The following is a 26,074-nucleotide window of genomic DNA, read 5'->3' as shown; positions in this document are numbered from 1 at the left end:
CCATTTGCGCTGTTTGAGTTTTGCATACTCTGTCTCACAGTATCAGGTGTGACTAAGTAGAATAAACAGGACGCAAGTCTTCAGTTTATTTCTTCAAACACAACCCAGTGGAAAAAATATTCTCACAAAGGTCTTTGTCAGTAGACCAACTTCTGTAAGGGATATAGTCATGACTTCAATGTAAAGTATTGTGTCACAATTCACAGTAGGCCTAAGTCTACAGTATGTACTTTGAATCTTAAGGGTAATCTCCACAGGTTTTTACCAGGATTTGTCATAGCAGTGTGTCAGTGAACCAGCTAGACCGGACAGTAGATGCCCACTGTGATTTGCTATGCTGTAATTGGGTAGAATTCACATTAGCGTTAACTCATTCCCTTCTTGTAATTAGTGATGTGAACCGCGGTCATGTTTGCCAATGAAATCGTGTCCTGGGTGCACAGGAGCCAGCACAGGGGGCAGACATTCAGCTCTAATTGATGGCAATGGGGAGAGGGGCTTAGTGAATTTCTGCTGACTAGAAGAACCTTTAAAGACATGTCTTTAAACACTTCTGTCTCATCTCTGACAAAGGGACCTCACTATGTATTTCTTCAACCATAGTTATTTTAGGTATTGTTTATTAGTGCAGTGACATACTGCAGAAGGGGTTTGGAATGAAACGAGTTACAAATGGAATTGTTTGGGTTTTAGTCCTGTAATTGTCACGTGTGGTAGTTAAGGCTGGGAGATATGGCCTAAAAATCTACATTTTTTCCCAAATTTATGAGCAATTCATGAGACCTATTTTTTTTTCAATATTTTCTCTAAATAAGCCTTTTTGTACAATATAAAGGTAAAATATTCTGCATTTCAAACAGTCAAATAATCTAAGGAATTCAGAGATTGTGAAGTTATACCTAGCATAATCCTTCCACAAACTAATCAAAATAGTTTAACCTGCTTTTTTGTTGCTATAGTCACCAATTTACAAAAAAAATTGAAGCTGAAATTGGGATTTTATTTTAGGAATAAGGCCTGTTTTTCTTTTGAAGCCAGAAGAAGGCTAGTGTCAGCTACATTTATGCCTTTACTAGACTATGGGGATATGTTATATATGAATGCTTCCGCTCAGTGTTTGAGATCAATTGACACTCTTTACCATGGCACTTTGAGATTTATTTTAAACTGCAAAACCCTTACGCACCACTGCACTTTGTATACCAGTGTTGGTTGGCCTTCTATAGTCCGAACTGAATTTGGTAAAAGGGCTTTAATGTACTCTGTGCCATAGTCTTGGAACACCTTACAAAATACTTTTAAACTGGAAGAACTTGTCCCGATTGGTGTTTTTAAATCACTGATGAAGGCTGATTCTCTGACCTGTCAAAGTTTTTAATTTGCTGTTTTATACTCTTGTGAATTCAATGGTTTTTACTACGTAGATTACTTGTAGTTTTTCATGTTGTCTGTCTGTAATTTCTTTGTAATGACTTGGTGCTGCCTATCTTGGCCAGGGCGCTCTTGAAAAAGAGATTTTAATCTCAATGAGCTGCTTCCTGGTTAAATAAAGGTTAAATACATTTTTAAAAGTCACTCATCTTGGTTTCAAGTCTATGAAAATGCCCTTTTTTAAATAGAACCATGCATTATGCACATTCTACTAATAATAATGAACCTTTTGTAGCAGGCATTAGGATATAGAAAATTAACACCGGTCTCATCAATCTCTCAAGTCCACTTGCTAGTGATTAGCCAGCTAATCCTTATATAAGGAACTGCCAATTTCTGAGAAATAAGGTAGGCCACTTGATTTCAACATCTGAACAAAGTGGACAGGCTAACATGCTTTTCAGTTGGAGACAGACGGGGTGTTTTCATAATTAAACTGTTCAACCTTGTGAACCTTTGCCCCAGTCTGAGGGCCTGAGCACCCTGGAGCAGGTTTTTATCAAGGACCTCTCTGTACTTTGCACTGTTAATCTTTCCCTCGATCCTGACTAGTCTCCCAGTCCCTGCTTCTGAAAATCATCCCCACAGCATGACACTGCCACAACCATGCTTCACCGTAAGGATGGGCCAGGTTTTCTCCAGACGTGACACTTGGCATTCAGGCCAGAGTTCAATCTTGGTTTCATCAGACCAGAGAATATTGTTTATCATGGTCTTGAGTGCCTAAAGGAAACTCCAAGCTGGCTGTCATGTGCCTTTTACTGAGGAGTGTATTCCGTCTGGCTCTTTTACCATAAAGGCCTGATTGGTGGAGTGCTGCAGAGATGGTTGTCCTTCTGGAAGGTTCTCCCATCTCCACAGAGGAACTCTGGAGCTCCGTCAGAGTGCCCATCAGGTTCTTGGTGACCTCCCTGACTTCTCCCCCGATTGCTCAGTTCGGCCGGGTAGCCAGCTCTAGGAAGAGTCTTGGTCGTTCCAAACTTCTTCCATTTAAGAATGATGGAGGCCACTGTTCTTGGGGACCTTCAATGCTGCAGACATTTTTTGGTACCCTTTCCCAGATCTTTTCCTCGACACAATCCTGTCTCGGAGCTCTACGGACAATTCCTTCGACCTCATTGCATGGTTTTTGCTCTGACATGCACTGTCAACTGTGAGACCTTATATAGACAGGTGTATGCCTTTCCAAGTCATGTCCAATCAATTGAATGTACCACAGGTTGATTCCATATTGTAGAAACATCTCAAGGATGATCAATGGAAATAGGATGCTCTTGAGCTCATTATCAAATATCATGGCAAAGATTCTGAATACTTATATAAAGTTATTTATTTATTTTTTTTTACCTGTTTTTGCTTTGTCATTATGGGGTATTGTGTGTAGATTGAGGAACATTTTATTTAATCCATTTTAGAATAAGGCTGCAATGTAACAAAATGTGGAAAAAGTAAAGGGGTCTGAATACATTCCGAATGCACTGTAAATGGGAAGGTGCACACAGCACAGAGGAGTGAAGGTGAGACCAAAAATACATCATGAGAACAAGAGGACATAAACGCTCATGAAAAAAAACTTGATTCTTGATTCCATACAGGAATTTGGAATATCGCGCAAAAACATTAATTCGATATATCGCCCAGCTCTAGTGGTAGTGGGAATTCTTGTTGTTCGTAATCTGGAAGCAATTGAATGGAAATGCCAATCGTGTCGGCACCACATGCTGTAAGTGCTCTTGAGATTAGTGCAAAAGTGCAAACGTCCTTTATGTATGTACACCTCAGTGCAGTTCCACAGTCGCAATTCAAATGTATTCTGTTCACTTGCTCTGTGTAGTTACAGGCTGGTTTAGTTAGTAAACACATTCACCGCAGCAGTCCCTATCCAGCCATTGACCATATCAGGAAATGACAGCACCTCTTCACTGTAAATGCTCCCCTCTGCTGGTATATTAATACTATTGCATTTCCCAAGTGCACACTGCATAGCTCGGTGTGCATTTTTGGGAAACCTCTTAACCTTTATTGCGTTTAACACATTGAGGCATGATTTTAAAGGTGCAGTATTCAAACTGTGCATAATGATGAATACACTACTTTTATAATATATACAGATGTGAACATTTAAAGGAAATCGAGGCAGTTTCTGTCCAGTAAAGGGTATGATTTCTGTGGATTCAGCAGCCTGTAAACATATTCCGATCCATCTCAATTGATGAATGAAACATACACCTTTACGCAAATGCTTATTATAAATTTTTCACATTGACTGACAGGTACAGTAAATACAAAGCTGGCATGGATCAACGTGCTTAATCCGCTCGGGTGGCCAATCAATTAAAGTATTGTTGTTGATCTTTCCCCCGTTGCAGGGACTGCTACGGTACAGTATAAAGCCCGGCTGGAGCTTACTGTAGCTTATGTCATTGGTTTCCTGAGAAAAAGCTTTGTTTATGCTTGTAAGGGTCAAGCAATTAGCCATTTTTCCTCTTCTGAGGCACAGTAATTCTGTGATTTGCATATGGCCTCTGACGAGAGTGTGAATTGGTTCATTATTAACTTTGTGAACCAGTGCTTTTTATCTCGAGGGACTCAAACTGGGTCAGCGTCTGGAGCCAAGAAAGTGAAGTTATGCTTTGGGAGTGGATGAATGGACACTCAGACAGGGTGGTATGTCTGCATCCGTGCGCAGGTCATCGCTTTTATTGATTATTTTATTTAAATGACAATGACAAATAATGCACATCCCATTTAAGTGGCAGAGGTAGCTAATAAAATAACTGATCCATTGACTAGTCACACTGTCTGAATGTCAATCTATGACCGATATGTAGGTCTGTCAATACAAAAGCATCCATTTAACATCTTAGTGTTTTCAGGTTGTATGTCATGCTGTTTATCAAAGATTCTGTGTCACTGTGTCAACATTTAATATATTTTGTCCTAATCTTTTTTCCTTTATTTTTTCATTTACAGAAGGAGCTGAGTCTTCCAAGGAGGGGAAGTTTGTAAGTTTGAACTGGTTCTTATATTAAACGTACAGTATTTTTGTGCAGCTCTTGCAACCTGCATACAGTGTGTGTTATTCATGGAGTCAAAGAAGGGAATCCTGTTCTATAGTCAAATGTTTCATTCTCATGCACCTATTTTCTGATACTCTGAAGAAAACATATCTAGATGTTTAATTTAAACAAGTAAATTAATCAGAATAAAGTCTCAATTAGAAGCAAAGCTTTTATTTAAATAGCTGACTAAGCCAACCTCATCGGACCCTCGAACTAAATTGCATTTGTAGGTACAATATTTGTAACATAACCAACCAGTGCACAATTGGTTTCAGTACAGTGATATGTACCCTGCCGTCTATTGGCCTTTGTGAACTGATCCTAATAAAATAAGATGCATGCATCTCACTGACCCCTAGACCATTACGTTGTTGAAAAATCTTCATGGGGAAAAATTACTGAAGTAATCTCCTCTATAGGGTTGATCAATAGTATAATACACTGTTTATAGATACTAGGGTTTATACATGTTATATACACTATAGCAGGTATTATAATTCCCAAACCCCCAGGGGTACGTGCAATTTAGTTGGGGTTATGCCAAATAAGATTTTATTGATTTTTATAAATACATAATCTTAACGTTTTCAAACAGACATTTATATTTTCCAACGGGTCTATACTTTTGGGTGAGGTTTTTTTCTCTGCTGAAAAGCCTTGTTTCTGAATAGCCTCGCCCATAATAAAATTAAACTATCTAGTGTTCAGCAAAATAACAACACAATGTCAAATACGGGTAGCCTAGTCAAATAATTAACATCCAATCACATTAACCGTTACTCTCTCGTGGGAATTCCACTAACGGTCCTTAAGTAGCCAAATGTAGCTGCTGCTCATTCAGTTTGCTCAAAAATGTATAATTGGTTAAAAAAAGTAAGACACATACCAGCTCTATTGGTAGTACTGCTACTACAAGCAGTACTACACCTGCACCTGTCGACGACACAACTTGTTCTGCTTCCATAGAGACACATACCAGCTCTATTGGTAGTACTGCTACTACAAGCAGTACTACACCTGCACCTGTCGACGACACAACTTGTTCTGCTGCCACGAGCACATCCAATGCTAGCATCAGTAATTCTACATTTGTTGTTAGGACACTGACAGTTGTGAATATGATGTAGCCGAAGAGCTACTTCCCCCTTACCCGGGGAAGCACCGAACAACTAACAGAGACGTTGGAACATCGAAGAGGCGCAAATATGAGAGCTACATTGATTTGGGGTTCACTTATAGTGCCTTTCCTTAGCCACGGTGTGTTATATGTGCAAAAGTACTATCTCACAACTCGCTGAATAATTCACTCTTGCACAGACATTTAGAAACAAAACATGCCCTTTTTTGTGTGAGAATTCAGTTGACTTTCGAGTAGTAAGACATGTATAAAAGCAACAGATACCATTAATAACAAGGGGCTAGAAGCTTATTTTATGGTGAGCTCCCGAGCCCCATACTATTGTGGAGGACTTCTTCCTGCTGCCGCAGATATGGCTGGGACAATGCTGGGGGAAAAGGCCAAAAAAAACTATACAGACAATATCTTCATCAAACAACACTGTTTCACGACGCAGCAGTGACATGGCAGGATGTGTTTTGAAACCATTACTGCTTCGCATAGAAGCCAGTGAATTCTATGCGTTACAGCTGGATGAGTCAACAGACGTGGCGGGCCTGGCACAGCTCCTGGTATATGTCTGTTACTTTTATGGGGGGTCAATTAAGGAAGACATCCTCTTCTGGAAACCAGGACATCATGAGAGGATATTTTTAAAGTACTGGACAGCTTTGTGACATAAGAGCGTCTGCTAAATGACTTAAATGTAAATGTAAATGTAAATGGACTTTGGTGGTCAAGATGTGTTGGTATCTGTACTGATGGCGCAAAAGCCATGACAGGGAGACAAAGTGCTCCCGACGGCACTTAGGTACACTGCAGCATCCACCGGGAGGCTATTGATGCCAAGGGAATGCCTGACAGCTTGAAATACGTTTTGGACACTATAGTGAAAATGGTTCATTTTGTTAAAGCAAGACCCCTGAACTCTCGTGTATTTTCTGCGTTATGCAATGATATGGGCAGCGACCATGTAACGCTTTTGCGAAGTACAGAAGTGCGCTGGTTATCAAGGGGCGAATTATTTAAATTGAGAGTCTAGCTTATGTTCTTTACTGACCATCATTTTCTGACTGCTTCCATGATGATGAGTTTCACACAACTGGCCTATCTGGGTGATGTTTTTTCCTCACCGGAAGGATCTGAATTTAGGATTACAGGGACTCGCCTCAGCTATATTCAATGTGCGGGTCAAAATTGAGGTAGTTGGAGCTCTTCTCTGTCTGCATTAACAAGGACAACACACAGGCCTTTCCATCATTGTATGTTTTTTTGTGCAAATGAACGCTTCCGGACAATGTCAAATGTGATACAGCAAAGCACCGGAGTGAGCTGGGTGCGCAATTACGCAGGTACTTTCCCGAAACGAATTACACAAACTGGATTCGTTATCCCTTTCATACCCTCCCTTCATTCCACTTACCAATATCTGAACAAAAGAGCCACATTGAAATTGCAACAAGCGGATCTGTGAAAATTGAATTAAATCAGAAGCCACTGCCAGATTTCTGGGCTCAGAATAGGGTCGCGCTGTTAAGACACTGATGCCCTTTGCAACCATGTACCTATGTGAGAGTGGATTCTCAGCCCTCACTAGCATGAAAACTAAATACAGGCACAGACTGTGTGGATAATTTTAGACTGAGACTCCCTCCAATACAACCCAACATTGCAGAGTTATGTACATCCTTTCAAGCACACCCTTCTCATTAACCTGTGGGGAGTTATTCACTATTTATTTATGAACAAATAAGGTTCAATATGTAAGATGGCTGAATAAAGAGCAAAATGATTGATTATATTATTTGTGCCCTGGTCCTATAAGAGTCACTTCCCACGAGCCGGGTTGTGACAAACTCTCACTCATTCTTAATTTTAATAAATGTATTGAATAGTGTGTGTGTGTGTGTGTGTTGTGTTTGGCAGGCTTACAATGTCAAAACACAACATTTGAGAGTGTGCTGACTCTGGTGCTAGAGGGGGTACGCAGCTGGAGGTTGAATGTTTGAAGGGGTACGGGACTATGAAAAGTTTGGGAACATCTGCACTATAGAATAGGGTCTATAGACGATAGAGGGGCTAGAGAGACGCTCGAGGGGTTATGGCGTCTGTTGGAGGTGATGCATGTGCCTTAGATGGCACATGTTTAATTCATTACTGAAAATATTGTGACCTTTTGGTAGAGAGGCAGGCCTTAACCACACGATATATGGAGTAGGATGAATCTGCCCCTTAGTGTTTCCTCCCCCTAATGGTTACGGTAAGGAGTCAAGCAGGATAAGCTGAAGCTAGATCTGTGCCTGAGGGCAACTTTTACCTGGAGATTGTCCCTGAAAGGGATCCAGATAGGATTAAGTCAGGTGCTCTGTCTGCCTGCCTCAGGCTATGGCAAAGAAACAGCAGGAGCACTGTAGGATTACAGGTGAATGGTGTCAACTGTATTTGCAACAGGACCTGATCTGGTTACGAATGCCGATAAAGCCTCAATATAAAGTGGGATTTGAAAACACAAAAGGCGTCACCCAGCTATTTGTTTCGTTTATGAATATCACAGTCCAACAGGTGTAGTCCTTCTCAGCTAAAGGCCTCCTGTGTATTTCATGCCTATTCTGATGGGCTTGTGTGGCAGGTTTCAGTGTGACATGCATTATGATGGGGGAATGATTTGACTATAGAGGGGAGACACAAGGAGATGATCCACCAATGTGTCAGGGGACCGCTTTCGAAAGCGCATGCAGTGTCTTTGGACCCAAGGGGCCTCTCTTGCCTCTGGTGTCCATGGTGATTGGCTTTGACATCATATTGGCCTCTTTTTTCCCCTTAATGTTATATTGAAGAATGTCAGTGTTGTCCCATTTATGGAACATATGGCATTTGTTGGGTGATAAAATGTACGTTACTGAACAAGATGGTCTACCTTTAATCGATGCTTGAGTTGAACCCTTGGCTAAAATGTCTTATCTATTCCTGTCTGACTTCGAGAAATACTTGAAAATGTTATGAGTTGATGCACTCAAAGCTAGGATTCAATCTCAATGGAAAGTGAGGAAGGGCATTTTCAACACTTCCTTGTTGTGGTGGTATTGATTTATAGGTTTGATTCCTAAAAGAGACGTCAATGTATCACTTAAACGAAAGTCTGACTTGCAGTGCAATCGGAAAGTATTCAGACCCCTTCCCCTTTTCCACATTTTCTTACATTACAGCCTTGTTCTAAAAAGTTATAAATAAATACAAATTCCTCCACAATACACATGCAATACCCTATAATGACAAAGTGAAAAACAGGTTTTTAGAAATGTTCACAAATTTACTCAAATGAAAAACAGATACCTTATTTCGTAAGTATTCAGACCCTTTGCTATGAGACTCGAAATTGAGCTCAGGTGCATCCTGTTTCCATTGATCATCCTTGATGTTTCTTCAATTTGTTTTGAGTCCACCTGTGGTAAATTCCATTGATTTGACCAGATTTGGAAAGGTGTGTCAGTGCATGTCAGAGCAAAAACCAAGCCATGACGTCAAAGTAATTGTCCGTAGAGCTCCGAGACAGGATTGTGACGAGGCACAGATCTGGAGAAGGGTACCAAAAATTCTGTCGCATTGAAGGTCCCCAGGAACACAGTGGCCTCCATCATTCTTATATGGAAGAAGTTTGGAACCACCAAGACTCTTCCTAGAGCTGGCCGCCCGGCCAAACTGAGCAATCGGGGGAGGTCAGGGAGGTGATCAGGAACCCAATGGTCACTCATCAGAGCTCCGGAGTTCGTCTGTGGTGATGGTTGTCCTTCTGGGATGTTCTCCCATCTCTGCAGCACTCACCAATTTGGCCTTTATGTTAGTGCACCTAAAGGACTCTGACCATGAGAAACAAGATTCTCTGGTCTGATGAAACGCTTCGGCCTAAATGCGAAGCGTCACGTCTGGAGGAAACCTGGCATCATCCCTACGGTGGAGGATGGTGGTGGCAGCATCATTCTGTTGGGGTGTTTTTCAGCGACAGGGACTTGGAGTCAAGTCAGGATCGATGGAAAGATGATCGGCGAAAAGTACAGAGATTCTTGATGAAAACCTGCTCCAGAGCTCTCAGGACCTAAGACTGGGGTGAAGGTTCACCTTCCAAGAGGATCGGCAGAGAATAATGGGAGAAATTCCCCAAGGACAAGTGTTCCATGCTTGTACCCAAGAAGACTCGAGGCTGTAATTGCTGCCAAAGGTGCTTTAACAAAGTAGAGTAAAGGGTCTGTATACTGATGTAAATGTGATATTTCCGGGGGTTTTAAATATACATTTGCAAACTTTTCTTCACCTGTTTTTGCTTTGTCATTATGGGGCTTTGTGTATAGATTGATGAGGGGGGAAAACTATGTATTCAATTTTAGAATAAGGCTGTAACGTAACAAAATTTGGAAAAAGTCAAGGGCTCTGAATACTTTCCAAATGCACTGTATGTGTTCGTAGCTCCAGTTTGTGTTAAGCCCATTGAGAGTAGTGCCCTGGGTAATGTTACAGCCATTGGCCCGGTTTACTTCTGTGTGTAGAGTTTCGGAAAACACTTCAACAGTGTCATTTGACAACTGGCTACTTCACAAACCTCCTGGGTGATTGGGTCAACTACTTTGTATTCGTAGGCAGCCACTTCCTGTATTTGTTCCATACAGCAAATATAGGCCAGCTACACCTATTTGTTAAAGGTACAATGGAGAGAAAGTAGGGTAGAGCAACACAGAAAATCTGAGGGGGAAGATCAATTTCACTTTACTCTTTTGGAGTTGGTTAAAAATGAGAGCGTGTATTTCAATAATGCTTTATTGATGCATATGTCCAGCATTAACAAATAGCATTTCAATAAATCTCGTTGGTGTTGGTGATTGATGACATGTCCAATATGACAAACCTTTCATGTGTATGGTTGTCTGTCTCCCGTCATCGGTTGTGTTGACAGCGTCTCTGTGGGGGCCAGAACACAGCCGAGAATGAACACCTAACAAAAGCAAAGTTCATCAACTCAGCAGGACAATCAGATGGCTGTTTGAGAATAACAGTGACTCATGTTCATTGGAGTTTGACTTTAAAAACAAAACAAGGATTGTTAACAATGTGCTTGGATATGTGTTAGCATTTATTATGGATCCCCATTAGCTACTCTTCCTGCATAAGACCGTTACATGCAGTTTAAAATACTACCTGACATTACATTTCATAACACATTACCCAACACATTCAGTGTGTTCCCTCAGGCTACCACTCCACCACCACATATTTAAAATGCAACATGTCCACGTGTGTGTTGTGTATGTGAGTCATAGATTTATGGCACCACTTCCATTGTAAAGAGGTAGCCTTGGACATGGAAGAAATGTGATACTTACTGTAAGAGAGCCACGGAGAAGAGGTGAAAAAGAGGAGCACAGACATTCCAATTAACTGAAGTAGAAGAAAGCAAAAACGATATTCCCGGATGGAATATTGCTGTCATTTCATTTAAACATGTTTTAAGACAAGTTAATGTATTTAGTCCTTTTTCCTTTTGCCCCTTACTTTCTGTTTTTCTTCATCTATATCAATTAGAGGTCAACCAATTATGATTTTTCAACGCCGATACCGATTAATCGGCCTTATTTATTTGTAATAATGACAATTACAACAATACTGAATGAACACTTTTATTTTAACTTAATATAATACATCAATAAAATCAATTTAGCCTCAAATAAATATTGAAACATGTTTAATTTGTTTTAAATAATGCAAAAACAAATTGTTGGAGAAGAAAGTAAAAGTGCAATATGTGCTATGTAAGAAAGCTAACGTTTCAGTTCCTTGCTCAGAACATGAGAACATATGAAAGCTGGTGGTTCCTTTTAACATGAATCTTCAATATTCCCAGGTAAGAAGTTTTAGGTTGTAGTTATTATAGGACTATTTCTCTCTATACCATTTGTATTTCACATACCTTTGACTATTGGATGTTCTTATAGGCACTTTAGTATTGCCAGTGTAACAGTATTACTTCCATTTCTCTCCTCACCGCTACCTGGGCTCGAACCAGGAACACATTGACAACAGCCACCCTCGAAGCATCGTTACCCATCGCTCCACAAAAGCCGCGACCCTTGCAGAGCAAGGGGAACAACTACTTCAAGGTCTCAGAGCTAGTGACGTCACCGATTGAAACGCTATTAGCATGTACCCCGCAAACTAGCTAGACATTTCACATCGGTTACACCAGCCTAATCTCGGGAGTTGATAGGCTTGAAGTCATAAACAGCTTAAAGCACAGCGAAGAGCTTCTGGCAAATGCACAAAGTGCTGTTTGAATGAATGCTTACGAGCCTGCTGCTGCCTACCACCGCTCAGACTGCTCTATCAAATATCAAATCATAGACTTAATTATAACATAACACACAGAAATACGAGCCTTAGGTCATTAATATGGTCAAATCCGGAAACCATCATTTTGAAAACAAAACGTTTATTCTTTCAGAGAAATACGAAACCGTTCCCTAAGTCTAAATATTGCTGTTACATTGCACAACCTTCAATGTTATGTCATAATTATGTACAATTCTGGCAAATTAATTGCGGTCTTTATTACGAAGAAATGGTCTTCACACAGTTCGCAACCAACCAGGCGGCCCAAACTGCTGCCTATACCCTGACTGCTTGCACGGAACGCAAGAGAAGTGACACAATTTCCCTAGGTAAAAGAAATGTTAGCAGGCAATATTAACTAAATTTGCAGGTTAAAAAATATAAACTGGTGTATTGATTTTAAAGAAAGGGATTGATGTTTATGGTTAAGTTCATATTGGTGCAACGACAGTACTTTTTTGCGAATGCGCTTGTTAAATCATCACCCGTTTGGTGACGTAGGCTGTGATTCGATGAGAAATTAACAGGCACCACATCGATTATATGCAACTCAGGACAAGCTAGATAAACTAGTAATATCATCAACCATGTGTAGTTAACTAGAGATTATGTTAAGATTGATAGTTTTTTTACAAGATAAGTTTAATGCTAGCTAGCAACTTACCTTGGCTTCTTGCTGCACTCCCATAACAGGTAGTCAGCCTGCCACGCAGTCTCCTCTTGGAGTGCAATGTAATTGGCCACAATCGGTGTCCAAAAATACAGATTGTTATGAAAACTCGAAATCGGCCCTAATTAATCGGCCATTCCGATTAATCGGTCGACCTCTAATATCAATGGTGTATGTTTGCTCATATGTTGTTCAATGTCTTTATTGTGAACCTGTTAATTTCCTCCATTTAATCAACTGTCACCCACACACTGTCAGTTACTTCCAAAAGAGCCATGATCTAAACTCTGAATGAACCAGATTGTTCATTTGAGTAAGTGTTCAGGCTGCAGTTGTAGAGTCGCTATGTTAGGTTGCTACGCTACAAAATGAATGAGTGGATCTTGGCGTGGCTGTTGGTTTGAGGTATGCCTGCCCTAGTTCTGATGTACTAGAGGTACATACCTTGTCATGTCCCAGTTACTGCCTGCTCTCCCCGCCTGCCTGCTCTACTGCTGCAGCCGATGCAATGCTCAGTCATCTACAAAAGCGCTTTTTTCCTAAAACCTGGCTCCCAGTAATAAACAATTGATAGGTTTTCTGAAGAGAGGCAACATTCGTGCATTATCTGTCTGTCTGCTTCACTCTGCACTCTGTGATAGGCTGTTTGGAAGGAGTCCTGGAAACAGTTGACTGCACTGTTGGCCGGCACTTTTTCCGCTCTTCAATCTACATCGAATGTGCTTCCAGAGAAACATTTGAGACCACAGACTGCTTGACTGCATAGCCTGTAGCCTATCTACAGTACATTAGTGTATTTCACAGCTATTTAAAGACTCAATTCCCTGTGTACTTTGATGTGACTGAAAGTCTCTCCTTGGCTGTTTTCTAATTGATCCTCCAGTATATTATCATCATGATAGACTATCAATAATGTAGTTATTGACTCGACGTATGTTACGTAGAGTACACCATGATTATTTAGCAATATATATTGTACAACAGTAAATGGCAGATGATGCACGTCAGGGTGTGTTTTATCGGTGAATAAGCACTTGCCCCAGGGGTGTACTAAAGCACTGCAGGGGTGGTGGGGGGCAGGAGGATAAGGGTAGTGGGGGATCTTCCCACTATATTATTAGCCTTCTGAGGCATGCTCTTGCGCCTTCCCCCAAAATGACTGCTCATGTCTTCCATTGCTTTATTCTGGATGTTGGAAATCCACAGTTAGGAATGACAAATGTAGGGTGCACATTTTCTAGTATGACATGGTTTTGAATGGAGGAGATATGGAAATGAATGTAGCCCTGCAGTGACATTGTGTGCTGTGAGGACAGCCTGCGATGTCAGGACCAGTCATGATGACGTGATGGAAAGGATAGACTGCATAGAGGATGAGAAGGATGGACATCATACTGTATAGCATGGCAAGAAGGATCACCAGAATATAGGATGAATACATTCTGAGCTATGATGTTGCTGTAGTGAATCACCAGTCAGTGGAAGAAAGGGGTGGAGGAGACGCGAATGAGTGAGCGTGAGCATTTGCAAAGTAGAGGGGAGGGTGTGTGTGAAGGGAGGGGAAAAGGGGGTATTGTGCTGCCTTCCCCCACCCTCCCTGCCACCTCAGGCTGACGATCTCCTCTGACAACCACAAGGTGGAACGTGCTGGAAGGACCCGAAACAAGCTGCAGTGTTGTTGCCGTTTCCCCTATTCTTTCCCCTCCTCCCCCTCATTTTGTTGTTGGAGGAGAGGGTTAGGCTAGCCCCATTCCTCTATGGTGGTGACTGGCTCTGGCTCTTTGTCAGTTCAGTGCAGGGTAGAGGATAAGCGGGGTGGCTGAGTGGTGTGAATATATCATGTGCACAATAGAGCGGGCGAGCACAGTTCAGCCATGAAAGCCCAGCGGGAGAGGCTGAGGATTCCAGGACTGACATTGGAGTGAGTATTTTTTTTTCTTTTCTGCTCCACACTGCAGCAGACAGCTTCATTGGCCCCTGCTGCTGCACCTTTTGTTGTTGTTGTTTTTTCTCTGTAGCTACAACAAGCGTTGTGGAGCGTTTAGCATTATGGAGCATTGCCACATACAGCTTCAGTACTGTAGCAGCGTACGCAGCAGGATGTGGGATGTCAAATCCTCTGCATTGATTTAGCGACAGGGACTGTGTGTGTGTGTGTCGAGCAGAGGACTGCCGCACAACCTCTGTTTGGTTGTGACGACACACTGACACACACAAACACACTCAGACATACTCACATATACCGAAACACGCCACTAAATCATTGTGACAGAATGACTATTAAATGGCATGCATTTGTGAGGCATGATCGTTAAGTTGATTGGCAGTAGAGTAGTCTTATACCCAAGGCCTTGTTGGCTAATGGCTCCTGCCTACTACCAGTCACAGTAATCTGCTCAGCAGACAACACAGGCTCTGTTATGGCCCTGTTGTTTTCCTATTGCACATCACACAGATTAGTTCTTAGTGTAATGACCCATGAGCCGGTGGCTCTCTGGTCACCAAGGCACATGTTTGTTTGCGTCCTCCGAGGCTTAAGCTAGCGCAAGTGCAGGTATTGCTCTGTAGGCACATACGTCTTGCCTACTCATTTAATTTAGATCCAGTTCAGTGTCATTACTGACAGGAAAGTTGATATGGTTTGATTTTGAATTTATCATCGGAATGGAACAATACCAGTGTTTAATCATGGACAACTGATACTGTTGAAATAATATTATTTTCTAAACATTATAGATTTTGTCTACTAACTGCTATGATAGCAGGCAAAAGTCTGTCAGATTTTTCTATTTGGATAACTCAGTTAACACTGGTTTGGAGGGCTAAAATATATCTATCACATGTAAAGTGAAGACCTTTAAGAAGTGAGCTTTCTTTCCTTGCCAGTGCAGTTACTGTAAAGGAGTAGAATCAAATCACATCTTATTTGTCACATGCATCAAATACAACAGGTGTAGTGAAATGCTTACATACAAGCCCTTAACCAACAGTGCAGTTCACGAAATAGAGTTAATAAAATATTTAGTAAATCAACTAAATCTAATCAATCAAAGTAACACAAGAAGGCCTACGTTACATGATTTGCCTTCTCATAGCATTTATGAATTCCTCAGATTTCAAGGAGGAGTTGGTTTCATTGTGTACCTGTTTCAGGTTTCACTCTCCACCTGTGTGGATAGTTTGGACCCTTTCTATTATAATCGCTTAAACCAATCAAACCTCAAAGACCAAACAGTTTCTAATCCTCTAAGAAGTTAAACCTGTGTTGTGTGGGTAGATAAGTACCTTGGTAACCTATTTCCAGAACACCATTTTGTTTCATTTCAAAGGGGACCATTTGTTATGCTGTGCTGCTGTGATAAATGTATGTCAGCTAGCTAGGAGAACAGGGTATGTGTCTGCATACATCAGCCCAAATCCCCTCAGGCCTTCTAAGTGAGAGTAACCGTTGTCCTGTGCAAATTTAGTGTGCTAAAGGAATCACTATTTACAAAACTTACATTTAACTTCCAGCCTCACGCCCCGAAGCTTGAGCCCGACACCCACAAGTCCTTGCAGCCCGCTCAGCCCGCTGCACGCGTTTCATTTTTGGAGGTAAGCGTTACAAGCTCTTTTTCGACCATCAAGGCCATTTTGTTTTTGGGGGTTGAGGAACAAATCGTGCTGGATTGTGAATGGTTGAGTCGAAATTGCATGCAATCATCACTTTATTCTGAAATATGCTGCTTTTGGAGCAGCTTTGATGGAATAGGAAGACACAGGGCTTATATGTGACCCACCACCTGGATTTGGTCCCATGTAGCAAAATTAAAATTGTGTTTTAAACTTTGGATGAAAGTAGAGGCTGAGCTAGAAAATTGTATATCATACACTACAGTTGAGGAACAATGGGAAAGTAATTCTGCTTTGAAAGTTAAACTTGAAACTCCACATTTGAGAAAATGGCCCGTGAATATTTTTGGTACACCTACTGGAGAGCTCTTCTTTGCCTCCACCCATTCAGTGTCGTTCACATCCTTTTAAACCCCACCCATCTCTAAGGATTCACAGTGTAAGGAAACAACCAAAGATTTCAAGAATAAAAGTGGTGAAATTAGTAAATAAAAGTAGTAGTAAATATACACTTCATCTAGCCCTTGGCCTATATCCTAATCTTACTTTGATGCAGGTCATGTGGTTCTTCACATTTACCGTCTCATGTAAATACACACTATATCAAATCAAATCCAAGTGTATTTCTCACATGCACAGGATACAGAAGGTGTTAACGGTAACAGCTACATTGAAGTGGTTGCTTGCATAGTGGCGTCTTTTGTTTAGACGTAGCTAGCTAGCTACAGTCACCCAACTCAGAATTCCAACTTGGGAACTCTGACTCTTTCTATAGCTTCGACTTTCCGACCTGAAGATAACTGACGTCATTATTTGACCTTGTTTTTTTCCAGAATTACCAGTTGTTTTGAACGAGTTTGTGGGGTGTGTACTTTTTCAGAAAGGCACTGCATGTACGAGCCGTGGACAATTGGACATTCCCCAAACGTTATAAGATTAGCTTACCATCGCATGATATTGCCTGTTAATGACTTTGCCACAGGCAGCAGGTAGCCTAGCAGTAAAGAGCGTTTGGCCATTAACCGAAAGGTCGCTGGTTCAAATCCCTGAACCAACCAGGTGAAAAATCTGCAAGGCAGTTAACCATAATGGTTCCTGTAAGTCGCTCTGGATAAGAGCGTCTGCTAATTGGCTAAAATGTAAATGAAAGGTAAACAAAGGAACAGGAAAATAGCCTAAGCTACACGCGGATTCAGTATCAAGGACATCGATCGGAATTCCCACATTTTGACAGTTATGTCCAACAGATGAAAGTGAAAGATGCAGTTTTTTTTTTTTCAAAATTATAAAACAATAAGCAGTTTATTGTTAAATAGTTTGTTCCTAAACAGACTTCCTATAGTCACTGATACTTTTCATTCAATGTGCATCGCTTAAGCAAGCCAAACTTTTCACAGAAGATTCATGGACAAAAACGATGTCCAATGTAAAGAAACAACGGGAATGTCTGACTGTTTTGCTTCTTGTGATATCATTTTTTTATATAAAACATTTTATAGACTCCACTCCATAGTGAATTAAGTTTCTGATGAACTCCACCCACGGAGTGGAGCAGAGACTTTGTGGAATTTAGCTCCGACTACATCGTTTCACCCATGGTCAATACTTCTAAAATGTAAATTATGAAATGCTTACCTTGTACCTAAGTTTGTCCTCGGTAGTTGCGTGCCTTTCTTTGTTTGCTGAAATCCATACTTCAACAAGATGACATCCCAGCGCAGATGCGCATATGCCAATTGAATCTCATCAAGGAAATTGTATTTGATTATTGATTATCTGGAGTGGAGTTTAGTCAGCTATTGATTAGGCTACTGTGTGCCTCCGCTGGAAAAATTGATACCCTAACCAATTGCATTACTACTAAGACCAGGTTTTGGAAAATATCAGAGCGCTGGCTTTATCAAGTCGAAATTCCCAAAGAGTATGCGTTTGACACTAGAGCTGCCTTTAATGCCAGCTGAAAATAGAGCCCCATGTATATCACTAGTTGGCTGTACCTGGGCCAAAACTTGGGTATTTCTCAGCCTATACTGTAGCTTGGCCTCAATATTCTTTTTAAATAATAAGCCGACATGTTTTCGTGATACAACATGCATTGTGATTCTATTTGTATCGCCACCCAAGTATCGCGATATAATCATATCATAAGGTCCCTGGCAATCCCCAGCCCTAGTCAATAGCAGAATTGACTCTTATAGAAACGACCCAGTCTGTGAGCCCGTGCTTCACACTACTATGGCTGATGCATGTCAGCACTTCAAAGGGACTCTGTATCATCTGGGGAAGTGACGGAGGGGGACATGGCTGTCGCCCTGAGTGTTCCCCTTAACTTTTCTCTCTCCCGATGTCCTTGTTTTCTCTCCTCTTCTCTTTTCACACTAATAATGTCACTCTGTCCTCTTCAAATCAAACTTTATTTGCCACGTGCCGAATACAACATGTGTAGACTTTACCGTGAAATGCTTACTTACAAGCCCTTAATCAACAGAGCAGTTCAAGGAGAAGAAAATATTACCAAGTAGAATAAAATAAAAAGTAGTAATAAAAAGTAACACAATAAGAATTACAATACGAGGCTATATACAGGGGGCACCGGTACTGAGTCAGTGTGCAGGGGTACAGGCTAGTTGAGGTAACCTGTACATGTAGGTGGGGGCCAAGTGACTATGCATGGGTAACAAACGAACAGCGAGTAGCAGCAGTGTACAAGACATGGGGGGGCTGTCAATGTAAATTGTCTGGTGATGATTTTTATGAATTGTTCAGCAGTCTAATGGCTTGGGGGTAGAAGCTGTTGAGCAGCCTTTTGGTCCTAGACTTGACGCTCTGGTATCACTTGTCGTGCGGTAGCAGAAAAAACTGTCTAACTCTTCACTGTCTCTTGATGTGTAGCCTGGCGAGCTGCCCTGAATTAGCCTTTTGTTCTTGGGGTAGGTTCCTCTGGTTTTGCATATTCAACTGGGTCATTGAGCCCGATTCCTCGTTTTGATGTATTATACTTTCTGGTTCACCATTTGTTGCTAGGTAGTTAACGTTAGCTATCGCTAGTTGTCTGTACCTGTGCCACAACTCTACTATTTATCCTCCTATAGCTTGGCCACAATCTTCTTTTTAAATGGTAAGCCAGCATGTTTTCAGCACTGAGCAAAACTTGTTTTTATTATGGCTCTCTCTTGTCCCTCTGCAGCAGACATCTCGTGAGCAGTATGTTTGGAACATCGAATCACAATAACATTGCAGTATCGAATCGTGATAAATATAGACTCTCAATGCATATCGTATCAGCACCTAAGTATCGTGATAATATTGTATTGTGATGTCTCTGGCCAAACCCAGCCCTAGTCAATAGTTTCTATACGAGTATATTCTGGTCTGTGAGCCTGTGCTGCTTGCTACTCTGGCTGATTCTTGTCAAGACTTCAAAGGGAGTCTGTATCATCTGGAGAAGTGACCGAGTAGGAGGGGGACATGGCTGTCTCCCAAATTGTTCCCCTTCAATTTTCTCTCTCTTCTCTCTCTTCGCTCTTTCCCTTCGCTCTTTCCCTAAGTCCTTATTTTCTCTCCTCTCGGCACACTAATGCTGTCAGAGATGCAGGTCACACGGTCCTCTTCACTGTATCTTGTTGTCGCCTGCCGAGCTGCCCTGAATCAGCCTTTTGTTCCTGGAGTAGGTTCTTCTGGTTTCACATATTCAGCAGGGTCATTGAGCCCGATCCCTCCTTTTGTTGTACTAACCATTCTGGTTCATTAATGTTTCCAGAATCCCTAGTCTTCTCCCCTCTTTCACCAATTTATTTGGGATGGGAAGGACAGGACAAAGGGGAAAGGAGTTCATCCTCTCTGAGAAACATGTTTGTTTGATTGATAGGCTACCGGGCCTCATTTATAAACGTTCCGTACGTACATAATATTCTCCAACATTTTCCTGCTAAAGTTGGCATTGATAAAAACATTCCTTACCGCCATGCAATATTCAGACCATACGTATGCACATTTTGATGACACGCCCAAGCATACATAAAGGAAAACATCGCTTCATAGCAAGATGCAGCCATATGACGTTAGTAAGAAGAGCGAAAATCAGTGTTTTTTTTTTAAATCCAAAATTGTAAATAAGAATGTGTTTTTAACGGACTTGCCTAGTTAAATAAAGGTTAAATAGGTTGTTAAATAAAATAATAATAATTAGACATGAGAATACATTCCCTATCCATTTCATTTTCATAACCATTGCAGAGTAAATTCCTCACCTTTTCTGGCCATTATGCGGTCCCAAAGTAGCCATACAAATGACCATGCACATCACTCATTTAATTGGGCCTAGTAAATGGATAAGCTATGTATTTTAAGTTTTTCTGTACAAGATCTCATTGACAGCCCAGTTTATAACAGTCTGATTTAACAGATGAACAGGCAGTTATTTTATATTGAAGAATGTACTGTGCATTCGGGAAAGTATTCAGACCCCTCGACTTTTCCATATTCTGTTACGTTACAGCCTATTTTAAGATATATTGAATTGTTTTCCCCCCCTCATCAATCTACACACAATACTCCATAATGACAAAGCAGAAACAGGTTTTTAGAAATGTTTGAACGTTTATTTTAAAAAAGAAAACTGAACACATTTACATAAGTATTCAGACCCTTTACTCAGTACTTTGTTGAAGCACCTTTGGCAAAGATGACAGCCTCGATTATTTTTGGGTATGACGCTAAAAGCTTGGCACACCTGTATTTGGGGAGTTTCTCCCATTCTTCTAAGCAGATCCTCTCAAGCTCTGTCAGGTTGGATGGGGAGCATCGCTATTTTCAGGTCTCTTTAGAGATGTTCGATTGTGTTCAAGTCCGGGCTCTCGCTGGGCCACTCAAAGGATTTCAGACATTTAGTTTTTGCTTCCGTCTGGCCACTCTACCATAAAGGCCTGATTGGTGGAGTGCTGCGGAGATTGTTGTCCTTCTGTGGAAGGTTCTCCAATCTCCACAGAGCAACTCTGGCACTCGGTCAGGGAAGTGACCAAGAACCCCATGGTCACTCTGACAAAGGCCCTTCTCCCCCGATTGCTCAGTTTGGCCGGGCGGCCAGCTCTAAGAAGAGTCTTGGTGGTTCCAAACTTCTTCCATTTAAGGATGGAGGCCACTGTGTTCTTGGGGACCTTCAAATGCTGCAGACATTTTTTGGTACCCATCCCCAGATCTGTTCCTTGACACAATCCTGTCTCGGAGCTCTACGGACAATTCCTTCAACCTCATTACTTGGTTTTTGCTCTGATGTGCACTGTCAACTGTGGGACCTTGTATAGACAGGTGTGTGCCTTTCCAAATCATGTCCAATCAATTGAATTTACCACAGGTGGACTCTAATCAAGTTGCTACTTATGTAAATAAGGTATTTCTGTTTTTAATTGTTATATTAATTAGCAATCACTGTTTTCGCTTTGTAATTATGGGGTATTGTGTGTAGATTGAGGAAATGTTTTCATTTAATCAATTTTAGGATAAGGCTGTAAAGGAACAAAATGTGGAAAAAGTCTAGGGGTCTGAATACTTTCCATGGGATAGGTGCAGTGAAATGTGGTGTTTTACAGGGTCAGCCATTGTAGTACGGCACCCTTTGAGCGTATTAGGGTAAAGTGCATTGCTCAAGGGCCCATTGGCAGATTTTTAACCTTGTCGGCTTGGGTATTCGAACCAGCAACCTTTCGGTTACTGGCCCAAGGCTACCTGCCATCACTACTGTAGGTGCTGTTAAAAAAATGTGTAGCCTTAGACGATGTGTCAGCATTTGCGAAAAGTCGAGCGTATTAAGTTTTGAGGTAAAGTCAATGCAGACATTGTTGAATTGAAATGTTCTGCTGGCGGGTTCACAACAATTGGCCATTTCTTTTTTATTTTGTTAATTGTCACAGTACTTTGCCAAATACAGCATAAGTTACTGCAAAATATAAAAATATTCTGCCAAATACCAAAAACATTTGATAAAATGTACCATTGTTCTTTTAGAAACTGCCGTTGCCTAATTCCAATAGTTCCAAATTATACAGCAAATTAGGGGTGTTATTATCACCATAAAAGGTGAATGGTGTAGGTTTTTCAAGCTAATGATATTTCACTCGCGCACAGTTTTAGTACAGGTCTGATTTTATAACGGGAAACATGGTGTACATATATATGGTATACGCCAAGTTTATTCATCAATATTTTTATACTTATGTATTTTTAGCAATGATCCACATAAATATTTACTGTGAAATGTACTTAACTTTTATAATTTTAATTAGTGAAGTTCAAGAGTAACCATTCTAAATTTAGTGAATTATTCTTATTTTGGATAAATAAATGTTTCAAACTTTGATGACAAGGCACATGTATGCCCCAGTTTCATGCTCATGTCACTGTTGTAGTGTAAATGTGTTTGTGGTTACTGTTGGTGATGTTTGGAGGGGAATGTTGTCATTTATACCGTTTGTGTAGTGTTTGTCAGGAATATTCTTTATAGAATATGCTATACATCCTATTAGCCATTGGCAGTGCATGTGTTTACGCCAGACATACTTTCAGTTGTCAATATACAGACAGTATGAAAGACAAAGTCCTTGACAGCCAAGTGTTCATCAATGAGTAGCACAACGCCCCCTCACATCACCTCTGACCAACTTGTGCTGCTAACTACACTTACATTTCTGTTGAGAGGAGCAGAAGCCTAGTTCAAGTGTATCAATTTCACAAAGATTGCAGCATTTGTGCAATACAGTATTATTGTTGTAATATTCCTAGTTGAAACTAGAAAACCTCTTAATTGAGAATAAATAGGAAAGTGAGGCTCTCCAAAATCATCACATCATTGATGCTATTTTATTCTATCTGCATTTTGCATTTCCTATCAAAAATGTTGGCATGTTTGTTTATTTGAAATTTGACTCTGTAATTGACCTTTCCTTGAATGGGTATCGTAAGTATGCCCTGTGTTTACTGTTTTTAGTGTCACATTGTGAGTAACCAATGGGAAGGTCTTCACTGACAAGTATGGTGAACACCTCAGACATTAGCATGCTTGTTAGATTTCTCAAGTTTGTTTACCCTGTCAGCAGGACATTGTCACTTTGTACATTTATTTGACAGTATTGTCTTGTTTAGATTTTTTCTACTAGTGGTCATGCTTACCTGTTAAGTAGACATGACGTTGCTTAACTCAGAAATAAAATATTGCCTGTTTGGTCATATACTTGCTCTGTCCATGAGAGATTACCCTTTAAGTAACAAAAGACAAATCAGTCGCTACATTAGCTTGCCAATGCTAACCAGTCAATGAGCAAATGATATGACGACTCGCTAGGCTAACCAGCAAGGGCAGGCTGGGTATCCATCAGCTAATCCATTTTAAGTACAAATCCTTTGAAGTCAAGTGTCTGGTGTCCGTCATCCCCTATGTGTAATATTAGCCATCAGGACAATAATGTTTCACAGTGATTCCAGAGAACATAGTGAACTTTAATCAGGATTAATGAATTAGGAGAGATTAGTCTACTCGGCTAATTGCTGTGCTGCACAGAATGTATAATTTTCCCTAAAATATTTGCAGCCCATTACTGTAAATCAAGGGCAAGAGAATTAGCACGTCAGGTCACCACTTATAGGTGGTGCTGTTATAAGCGGTCTCACTTATAGAGACATGAAACGTTGTATGTGGAGACTTAAATTTGTATGTAGTTGTCTTTCCTAATGCTTAACACATTTGCCTCAAGGACCCATAAGGTCTGTCAGGATAGACTTTCCTCCTTGGAAATGTGGAAATTCTTTGAAAAACCTATTTTATTTGTCCACTTAAATCCTTTGTAAATCCACTCCACAAAGTCCTGTCAACTGTCAATATTTCTTAGGTTCAGCAAAGACATTACCGTGTTTGGCATTGATATCTAATTTTTTTTGTTGAAAACTATTAATAATTTACCTTTTTGACTCTAACGCTAATGCTTAAAATAATCATTAAAAGAACGTATTCTCTTGGACTAAAAGTCAGATTTATAAAAAATGTGATCTTTGGACTCATCACAATAGTCCATGAAGAGTTCGGAAAAAGAACGTTGATGCTTTCAAAGATGCCACACTATACCAGTAGGAGCACATATGATAAAATATGCTTCAAATTCTTATTCTCTGGCTTCCCGAGTAGCGTAGTGGTCTACGGCAGTGCAAGATGCGTCACTACAGACCCGGGTAAGATCCCGGGCTGTATCACAACCAGCCGTGATTGGGAGTCCCATAGGGCGGCGCACAATTGGCCCAGCGTGATTAGGGGAGGGCTTGGCTGGGGGGGGCTTTACTTGGCTCATCGCACTCTCGCGACTCCTTGTGGCGGGCCGGGCGCCTTCAGGCTGACCCTGGTCGTCAGGTGAACTGTGTTTCCTCCTACACATTGGTTCGACTGGCTTCCAGGTTAAGGTTAAGCGGGCGGGTGTTAAGAAGTGCGGTTTGGCAGGTCATGTTTCGGAGGATGCGTGACTCGACCTTCGCCTCCAAAGCCCGTTGGGGAGTTGCAGCGATGAGACAAGATCGAGAATGGGGAGAAAAGGGGGTAAAATACACAAAAATGTAGTCACATGGTACATGTCTTAGCTTTTCTCAAACTATGTTAAAAGACTGGTTAAAAGATGGCTAAGTTATTGACAAATAAAAAAATATTGTCTTTACATTTAACCACTGTAAATCCACTCCACAGGGGCCTATTAACGTGCTCTCGTAGACATCCCTCATATTAACCACACTAAATGAATATCTCTATCTCAAAAAACAACTATTAACAACCCAGCTATTAACAACCCGTTCTTCGCATATGTAACGCTAATGTTCAAAATCATCTGCAACCATCTTCTCCTCATGACCACAAGTCAGATTAATTTCAGATGTTGTATTTAGACTCATTAAATCCATCTTTAATAAACATGGTAATGCTTTCACTGATTGCACATAAAGGAAGATCCTACATAATAGTGCTTTGTTATCCAACTGATCCCGTCCTTTCTGTCATCTTGTGAACCCTGTTCATCACTGCTCTGAACTATATTCAAGTGTATAATGTAACATGGATTGCAGATATAAAAAATATATATGAAAAAAAAAATATTACCCCCTTTTTCTCCCCAATTTCGTAATATCCAATTGTTAGTAGTTACTGTCCTGACTCATCACTACAACTCCCGTATGGGCTCGGGAGAGACGAAGGTCGAGAGCCATGCGTCCTCCGAAACACAACCCAACCAAGCCGCACTGCTTCTTAACACAGCGCGCATCCAATCCGGAACCCAGCCACACCAAAGTGTCGGAGGAAACACTGTGCACCTAGCACGCGATGAGACAAGGATATCCCTACCGGCCAAACCCTCCCTAACCCAGACGACGCCAGGCCAATTGTGCATCGCCCCATGGACCCTCCCGGTCGAGGCCGGCTGCGACAGAGCCTGGGCTCGAACCCAGAGTCTCTGGTGGCACTGCGCCAACCGGGAGGCCCTTTTTTGAGTTGAACATTTTGTAATTGACACTGTAGTTTCAGGTCAACACCAAGCAGAATTGAGCAACAATCCTATACATTTAGAATTGTGTTTATAAAATTGTAATTCAGTTGTGTATATTAGATTGTATAACCAGCAGTTACAAATGCCACCATCAGACACCAGTCAGCATATCTGTCCATGACAGGCCACAGAAACATGCATTAACCAATAGAAATCCTTGCGCAATGAATGCGCTTTCAATGAAGTTTGACTTCAAATGTATCTTCGGACTAGTCTGCACAGCTCCATCTAATAA

At 41.0% G+C, this 26,074-nt stretch overlaps 1 protein-coding gene across 3 annotated transcripts in view; it reads left to right on the top strand.

The window, feature by feature from the left end:
* mast4 (microtubule associated serine/threonine kinase family member 4) overlaps positions 1-26,074 on the top strand; it is a 170,129-nt gene that overhangs the window by 83,247 nt on the left and 60,808 nt on the right. For all 3 annotated transcript variants that reach the window (XM_029650571.2, XM_029650557.2, XM_029650564.2), the window contains exon 4: positions 4,405-4,436. In XM_029650571.2, coding sequence (XP_029506431.2) covers positions 4,405-4,436 — 32 coding nt within the window. The remainder of the gene's footprint in view (positions 1-4,404; positions 4,437-26,074) is intronic.

This window comes from Oncorhynchus nerka, linkage group LG4 (genome assembly GCF_034236695.1).
Source record: "Oncorhynchus nerka isolate Pitt River linkage group LG4, Oner_Uvic_2.0, whole genome shotgun sequence".
Taxonomy (NCBI): Eukaryota; Metazoa; Chordata; class Actinopteri; order Salmoniformes; family Salmonidae; genus Oncorhynchus; species Oncorhynchus nerka.
This window is presented reverse-complemented; position numbering and strand designations above follow the sequence as displayed.